The sequence below is a fragment of the Nyctereutes procyonoides genome, unplaced genomic scaffold, assembly GCF_905146905.1.
Source record: "Nyctereutes procyonoides isolate TBG_1078 unplaced genomic scaffold, NYPRO_anot_genome, whole genome shotgun sequence".
Lineage (NCBI taxonomy): Eukaryota > Metazoa > Chordata > Mammalia > Carnivora > Canidae > Nyctereutes > Nyctereutes procyonoides.
Genome location: NW_026575141.1, coordinates 8,480,568 through 8,489,971, shown reverse-complemented (window position 1 = coordinate 8,489,971; position 9,404 = coordinate 8,480,568). Strand labels below are relative to the sequence as shown.

Below are 9,404 nucleotides of genomic sequence, written 5' to 3'. Positions count from 1 at the left end.
CTCTACCTATGACAAATTCCAAGCCATTATTTTTTGGTAGAAAATTTTCCTTAAAAATCAAAGCTTTTAAATTTATTATACTGATAAGCTAGCTCTGTTAAAATAATCAATAGGAAACATTTTTTATTAACCACTGCAAGTATTTAAGGATGTCGATAAAAGTGAAAATTTTGAAGGCATAAATTCCCTAATTACCATTGAAATCCAAATTAACATGAAATTATTAAAGTCTAAATAACATTTGCCCATGTATCACCTGGGACACATTTTCTCCTCGCTGTGCTTCCTACCACTACTGGATGAATAGTCAATAATTATTATTCGGTATCACACATTTCATAGAAACTGTCAGAACATGCAATTAGTCAGGAATGATAAAATGGCAATAAAAGAGTTAGGAATAATGAATTGGCAATATAAGTCATCAATGTGTGATACATACACCTTAAAATGTTTTATAGCCTACTGGTTATTAAATGTAATCATGACTGGTAAAAGCAGATGAAATTTGATTTAGGGACTCAAATGTTTAACTCTCACTTGAAAGTAGACCACATTTGTTTGATTTTCTTGGCTCTCACCATACAGTAAGCCACTGCAGAATTCTCTGTACAGAGATCTTCTTGAGATCTGGGGCCATTGTTTGAAAGCATTTATTAGAGAAAGTTGTACAAATGCCTCAGCTATAATACGATTTCACAGCATGAACGCCATGAACAGTAAGCCTCCAGAGAAATGATAAAATGTTTGCAACAGCTGAACTCTAAGGTTAGAGTTTAAGACAGAACTGATTATAGAACTTTAACTTTTGATAGAACTTTTAACTTTTCAGCATACGGTCAAAGAATGCTAAATACACTGACTTGCTTTTTTAGTTCCTGCAAATAAACATGAGTAACAAACAAAAGGTGACCATAAATATCCTTATTACCACTGGTACCTTTCATATTTTATTTTGTGAAGTCACACGTATAGATATATAGTAGTCCCCCTTATACATCAGGAGATAGTATTGAACCCTATATACATTATGCTTTTTCCTATACATAACATGCCTATGATAAAATTTAATTTATAAATTAGGTACAGTAAGAGATTAACAATAATAGCTAATAATAAAAGAGTTGTAACAATGTACTGTAATAAGAGTTATGTGAATGTGGTCTCTCTCTCTCTCAAAATACCTTACTGCAGTATTCTCACCTTTCTTGTGGTGATGCTGTGAGATGATAAAAAGCCTATGTGAGGGATCCCTGGGTGGCGCAGCGGTTTGGTGCCTGCCTTTGGCCCAGGGCGCGATCCTGGAGACCCGGGATCGAATCCCACGTCGGGCTCCCGGTGCATCCCGGGAGCCTGCATCTCCTTCTCTCTCTGCCTGTGCCTCTGCCTCTCTCTCTCTCTCTCTCTGTGACTATCATGAATAAAAAAAAAAAAGCCTATGTGAGGAGATGAAGCAAGGTGAATGACACAGGCACTGTGACTTAGCATTAGGCTGCTATTGACCTTCTGATGTCACATCAGAAGGAGAGTCATCTGCTTTTGGACCATGGCTGAGCATGGATTTACCGTGGGAAGTGAAACTGCTGTTTAGAGGGTACTACTGCATAGCTATAATTCAGAGTGTGCTGCCTCTAAAAACAGGCCACGGCAATTCTCATTTTGAAAAATGCTCAAGCTTACCAGTCATAATAACTTAAATCATTAATTAGTAAGAAGTAATGATCTGTTATGCTCCATTTCACCTTTGATTGTTGAAAGCACACCCTAGAGGTAACTACATTATAGCGATGGATGAAGTATTTGGAAAATTTCTGTGATCCAGAGCTGCTGGGATGCAGAAGAATATTTTACAGGTGTGTAACTAAAAAAAAGAGTAGTTTAACGTAATATTTTCTTTCTGTAATTCATATTACACTGACTAGAGGAAGAGAACTGCTCATTTATGAATTTTTGAAGGTGATGACATGTGACATATATCTGATACGGGAGAATGAATTTAATATCCATAATTGTCAACATTCATGTTTCATTCTCATACTTGGTAATATTATGCTGACATTACAGAAGAGTGGTATAGAACCTGCTGTAATGTAGCAGATTTTTTAATGGCTTTCATTTTATTTAATTAATCAGCATTTTGTGGCTTTCATCTTACATTATTTTTTATTAAAGTATAATTGGCATATGACATATTAGTTTTAGATTATACCATAATAATTTAATATTTGCATCAATTGTAAAATGACCACCATAATAAATCTAATTGCCATCTGTCACCATATAGAGTTACAAATGTTTTTTTTAAGATGAGAATTTTCAAGATCTACTCTCTTAGCAACTTTCAAATATACAATACAATATTATTGACTATAGTCGCCATGCTATACATTAGACCACCCATAACTTGTTTTAGTTGGAGGTTTGTACCTCTTGATCCTGTTCAGTCATTTTGCCCAATTCCTATCCCCCTCTTTTCTGGAAACCACCAATCTGTTCCTTGTATCTATGGGTTTTGTTTTTGTTTGTTAATTTATTTTGTTTTTCAGATTTCACATATAAGTAAAATCATATGATATTTGTCTTTTGCTACACAACTTATTTCACTAAGCATAATATCCTCCAGATACATCCATATTGTCACAAATGGCAAGTTTCATTCTCTTTTATGGCTGAGTAGTATTCCATATATCACATATACACAATATCTTCTGTATCCAATTATCCACAAATAAACATTTAGGTTATTTTCATATCCAAGCTATTATAGGTAATGCTGTAATGAATATGGGAATACATATACCTTTTTAAATTAGTTTTCATTTTCTTTGGATGAATATCCAGCAGTGGAATTGCTGGATCATATGTTAGTTCAACTTTATGAAGAACCTCTATACTGTTTTTTTAGTGGCTGCATGAATTTACATTCTCATCAACAGCTCATCCCTTCTCTCTATGTCCTTGCCAGCTTGTTTTTTTTTTTTTTTGATACTAGCCATTCTGACAGGCATAAGATGATATCTCATTGTGGTTTTGATTTGCATTTTCCTGATGGTTAGTGATATTGAGCCTTTCTTCAACATTAGCTATTGTTGACTGTTGGCTATTGTTGACTATTTGCCTGTTGGCTATTGTTGGCTATTTGTGTGTCTTTTTTGAAAAATGTCTAGTTAGATCTTCTGCCTATTTTAAAATTTGATTGTTTTTGTTATTAAGTTGTATGAGTTCCTTATATATTTTAGATATTAACTCATTATTGGATATGTGACATATATTGTAAAATTTTTTTTCTGATATAGGTATAGCTATCCCAGCTTTTGATTTTCATTACATAGAATATCTTTTTCCATTCCTTCACTTTCAGTGTGTGTATGACCTTACATTAAAGTAAGTCTCCTTAGGCAGCTGATAGATGGGCCTGTTTTTTTTTAATCCATTTTGCTAGTCTGTCTTTTAATTAGAGAATTTAGTTCATTTATATTTATATCCTCCAAATAAATTTTCATTTGTAAATGAAATTGTTTCTCAATGTCTATGTAGTTATCAGCATATAAAAATGTGACAAATTTTTGTATATTGATTTTGTTCCTTACAACTGTACTGATATTTTCTAGCATTTTTTTGAAGTAGTCTGGAGTTTTATATCTATACATGCATGCTGTCTGCAAATAGTGATAGTTTTAATTCTTCCTTTCCAATTGGGACGTCTATTTTTACCTACATAATTACTCTGGTTAGAACTTTCAATACAGTGTTGGATGAAAGTGGTGAGAGTGGGCATCCTTGTCTTGCTCCCGATCTTAGAGGAAAAGCTTTAAGTTTTTCACCATTGACTTTGATATTAGCTGTGGGTTTCTGTTATTAGCTTTTTATTTCATGTATCTCATATGCCCTTATTATGTACAGTTATGTTCCTTCTCTACCCAGTTTGTTGAGAGTTTTTATAAACAGATGTTGAATTTTCTTAAATGCTTTTTCTGTATCCATTGAGATGATCATGATTTTTATCTTTCTTTTTTTTATTTTATAAATTAATTTTTATTGGTGTTCAATTTACCAACATACAGAGTAACACCCAGTGCTCATCCTGTCAAGTGTCCCCCTCCGTGCCCGTCACCCATTCACCCCCACCCCCTGCCCTCCTCCCCTTCCACCACCCCTAGTTCATTTCCCAGAGTTAGAAGTCTTTATGTTCTGTGTCCCTTTCTGATATCTCCCACACATTTCTTCTCCCTTCCCTTATATTCCCTTTCACTATTATTCATATTCCCCAAATGAATGAGAACATACACTGTTTGTCCTTCTCCGATTGACTTACTTCACTCAGCATAATACCCTCCAGTTCCATCCACGTTGAAGCAAATGGTGGGTATTTGTCGTTTCTAATGGCTTATCTTTCATTTTGTTAATGTGGTGCATCACATTGATTGATTGATTGATTGATTGGTGGATTTTTAACCATCCTTGTATTCCTGGAGTAAATCCCACTTGATCATGTGGTATGATCCTTTTAAAGCATTTCTCTCTTTAGGTCTGTTAATATTTGCTTTATGCATTTAACTGTTTTTATGATGAGTGCATAAATATTTACAAATGGTATATCTTCTTGTTGGATTGTCACCTTTATCATTATGCAATGCACATCTTTATCTTTTATTAGAGTCTGTCTCAATGCCTATTTTTTCTGATATAGGTATAGCTATCCCAGCTTTTGATTTTCATTACATAGAATATCTTTTTCCATTCCTTCACTTTCAGTGTGTGTATGACCTTACATTAAAGTAAGTCTCCTTAGGCAGCTGATAGATGGGCCTGTTTTTTTTTTTTTTAATCCATTTTGCTAGTCTGTCTTTTAATTAGAGAATTTAGTTCATTTATATTTATATCCTCCAAATCACTGATTTTCCTCCTTCTGTTCACCTAGTTTTCTGTTAAACCCCTGTAGTGTATTTTTCAGTTCAGCTATTGCATTCTTCAGCTTTGTAACTTATTTTTGGTACTCTTTTATATTTTATTTCTCTTTTTGAAGTTCTCACTGCATTTATCCATTCTTCTCCCAAGTTTGGTGAACATCTTAATGACCATCACTTTGAACTCTTTATCAGGTAAATTACTTATATCCATTTCATTAAGGTTTTTTCCTCAGGTCTTATTTTGTTTTTCATTTGGAACATATCCCCCGGTTTCCTCATTTTCTTGACTCTCTGTATTTGTTTTGATTTTTTAGTAAAATAGCTATCTCCTTCAGGTCTAAAAGAGGGGATTGTATAGGAGATGAGACTTACTTTAACCTCTGCCCTACCTCTTCATTGTCTCTCAAACCTTTGTGATTGTCTAAGCAGCTTGATTTAGGTTTGAAAGGTCCTAATCGTTGAGAGTGTGTTAAGACCCGTGAGTGTTATGGAGGGAGAGATCCAGTCAGCACCTAGTTTCAGGGTCATTGAAAGTCCCTGAGACAGCAGCTTTTAAGTTATGCAAATATATACAGTTCTGTGGAACCACAGTTGTAAATTCTGCTGGCCACCAGACTAGGTAATCTGGAGTTGTCCCCTTCATAACATTTGCAAAAATTGGGGTTCTAGACAAGTTTCTTTTTGTAAGGTATCAGTGAGCTATAGCAAGGCCAATGGATATGTACTCCAAGAGCATTTCTGTGGCCTCTTGATGGTAAACCTGAAGCCTGCCCCTCAAGCTGAAGATCTTGGACAGCAGACCTTTTTCACAGGAAAACGGGGGATTGTCTGTTGTCTATGCAGTGATTGGGGAGTGGTAGCCTGTCAAGAACTGTCTTTGCAATTGTTTCAGACCTGTGGGGCCCAGAAATGTAATCCCTCAGCTACTAGAACCAGGTACTCAATGTGTGGGCTGTATAAGCTTGCCAGCTTTGGCAGGGGCATGGGAATCATGGCAGCAAGGGCACTTGTCTATTGGCTTTGGTGGGACTGTGGGGTTGATATGAGGGCAGAGTGTGACCACCAGCATTAGCAGGTCAGAGGGAGAGTGCAAAAATGGTGTCTTCCATCACCTCCATCCCTGCAGAGAGTCCCAACAGGCTCCTGAGCCTTTGGCAGATGCTTTAAGGTTAGCAAATGAATATCCTTCACATATGGATAGGTGCATTTTAAACTATTGCTTTTGCAATGGGTCCCAGGGTGAGTGAGTCTGTGTGCAAGCTCTTTGAGAATGGAATCTCTGTTCCCTACAGCCTTATGGTTCTCCTGGATGTAAGCCCCATTGGTTTTCAAAGCCAGATATTTTGGAGTTCATCTTTTCTGTGTAGATCTGAAGGAGTAGAGTATGTGATGAGAGGCACAAACTCCTTGTGCCTCAGTGAGCAGCTTCATATTTGTGAGATCTCTTCAAATTATGGGCTGCCATAATAAGGGTGAGGATTTTGTTAAGACTGAGTCTCTGACTTTCCTACTCATCTTGACATGGCCTTTCCTTTTCTTTTTTGAGACAGTGCATGCACATGCATGAAAGAATGGGGGAGGAGCAGAGGGAAAGGGAGAAAGAATATTAAGCCAGTCAATGTGGAGCCTGATGTGGGGCTTCATCTCATGACTCTGGATCATGACTTGAGCTGAAATCAAGAGCTGGTTGCTCCCGACTGAGCCACCTAGTTGTCACCTTTTCATCCTTTGTTATGGAGGAGCTGTTCAGGTAGTTTTTAGGTCTTTTTTTCAGAGGGAACTGTTCCATATGTAGCTGTAGATTTGTTGTGTCTGTGGGACGGGGTGAGTTCAGGATCTTCCTGTGCTGCCCTCTTGAACCTCATCCAACAGATTTTTAAAGGAGTGTATTTCAAATTTCTATATGAGTAATGAATTAGAAATTGGCTTTGAGTTCAACTTGGTTGGCAGCTATTATTTGGTACATAGATCCCATGAGAGAGTAGAATGCATTTATATAATAGCTACTCTGAATTCTACATAGCACTACATGGTCATATTAAAGATAATTCTTAGGCTTTCCACCCATATCAAAAAATTTCTGAGGGTTTATTTTCACATTTATGATGTAAGGCTGGAGCCTTACAGCACTACTGTGGAGAATGCAGAATTCAGGATAAAGTGGATGTGTTTTTGATCCTAACCAAGGGGATTTATTACTGGAAATACCAACAGGATCTCATTGTACCAAAGTTTCATTTATAATAGAGTCCCATGGCATGGATCCTGTGGATAGTATTACAAGATAGTTCCAGGTCTCTAGGATAAAGAAAAGCAATTACATATAAAAGAAAAGCAATCTCTTTTAAGTGGGGTGTTTGATTATACATAGTAATGTCTTAGGAAAGTTGATTGAGTTAAGATATCCTGAGCACTGCACTTGATAAATATTTGTTACACATTAACAACTTTGAGGTGTTTCAGGCCATGTAGTACATTCAAAATTCTGTTTCTGAGAGAGCCAAGAGGGTGGTATTATAAGGCTTCCCAATTATTTTCTATGCTGCAATCTCAAAAGGTTAGCCTTTTACTTCAAAAACATATAACATTCACTCACTATTCATGACACAGCTATTGTTCATGAATCTGAGTTATTATTCATTTATATTTCATTTTATTTTTAGCCTTTAATACCTCTTGCTTTCATTCACTGGTGTGTAAAGTGCTATTTTATTTTATAGTACCTGACCCTATGTCATTCATTCAATATGGGATAATCCTGAAATTCTCTGAGCCTGATTTTCTTCATTTGAAATATAATATAATATAATATAATAATAGTAATAATAATAGTTATTAGTCTAGTTTTAATAATAGTTTTATTCTCAAAATAGAATGAATTACAATAAAAAACAATTACCTAGCACATAGTAGATGCTATTTTATTGTAGAATCTATTACCTTTATAGGTTATTTTCACGCTTTTATGAAATTCAGTTATGTTCTCTTTCAAATTTACTTTTTTGAGATTAATGAATCCCATTTCATCATAAGAAAAATTTTACACATTCTCGATTTTAGCTACCTTTTCTTTTACCTTCTTTGAAATCTATATTGTCTTTCTTCAGGGATGGCATTGGAATTGTACCCGAGTTTAGATTTTTAATCAACTCTTATAATCAGCTTCTTCTAATTTTTTTTTCCATCCCAAAGGGAAAGTGAATTCTGGTAGAAATTAGAGGTAATGAAGAATTGTTCACTCATCATTTAACTGCTTCTCTTGCCATGTAAGATTTGGAGTGGGAAAGGAACAGTGTCTGTGATGGTTCATGGTTGTACCTTAATCATCAGCATTAGTCTATCCTGCATTGTGACAGATAAGCAAAAAGAGGTGAGAAATTGTTACTCTATTAATCTTTACATAATACCATTTTTTCTCCATGCCACTTTCATGCCCATATGTCCTTGAGAGTTTCCTATGGACTGCAGCAGGGTTTTCAAGAATTTCCACCCAAGTGGCAAATGAGAAGGGACTGAAAAGTCTTGAGGGCAAAAGATTTAACTATCCTCCTCAAATCTTATTTTGTATTTCTAAAATTTAACCTGTCGGAGGCGAGCGGAGCCAGGGTCCAGAGCAGAGGCCCAACTCAGGATCTGACAAGACGGCCGGGCTGCCCCGCAGGATTATCAAGGAAATCCAGCGTTTGCTGGCAGAACCAGTTCCTGGCATTAAAGCAGAACCAGATGAGAGCAACGCCCGTTATTTTCATGTGGTCATTGCTGGCCCCCAGGATTCCCAGGGAAGGGACTTTGAGGGAGGGACTTTTAAACTGGAACTATTCCTTCCAGAAGAATGCCCGATGGCAGCCCCTAAAGTACGTTTTATGACCAAAATTTATCATCCTAATGTAGACAAGTTGGGAAGCATATGTTTAGATATTTTGAAAGATAAGTGGTTCCCAGCACTGCAGATCCGCACAGTTCTGCTATCGATCCACGCTTTAAGTGCTCCCAACCCAGATGATCCGTTAGCAAATGATGTAGCGGAGCAGTGGAAGACCAACGACGCCCAAGCCATGGAAACAGCTAGAGCATGCACTAGGCTATATGCCATGAATAATATTTAAAATCGATCTGATCATCAAGTGTGCATCACTTCTCCTGTTCTGCCAAGACTTCTTCCTTTTTTGTTTGCATTTAATGGACACAGTCTTAGATACATTACAGAATTAAAGCCCAGACATTTTCAGTCCTTTGGTGATTAAACGCACATTAGCAAATCTATGTCTTGTCCTGATTCACTGTTGTAAAGCATGAGCAGAGGCTAGAAGTACCATCTGGATTGTGAAACGTTTAAAAGCAGTGGCCCCTCTCTGCTTTTATTCATTTCCCCCATCATGGCTTAAGTAAAAAGCACTGTGAATGAAGGTAGTTGTCAGGGTTAGCTGTAGGGGTGTGGGTGTTTTTCTTTAGTGTTATTTTTGAGGGGGAGTGGTAGTTTTATTTTAATTTTAT

General features: G+C 36.4%; 1 protein-coding gene across 1 annotated transcript; it reads left to right on the top strand.

The window, feature by feature from the left end:
* The first annotated feature begins 712 nt into the window (after positions 1-712).
* Positions 713-9,099, top strand: LOC129498144 (ubiquitin-conjugating enzyme E2 N-like). Its single transcript, XM_055307362.1, has 2 exons — positions 713-719; positions 8,502-9,099. The coding sequence occupies exons 1-2, from the start codon at positions 713-715 to the stop codon at positions 9,014-9,016; spliced, it is 522 nt and encodes a 173-aa protein (XP_055163337.1). The 3' UTR covers positions 9,017-9,099.
* The last annotated feature ends 305 nt before the right edge of the window (positions 9,100-9,404 follow it).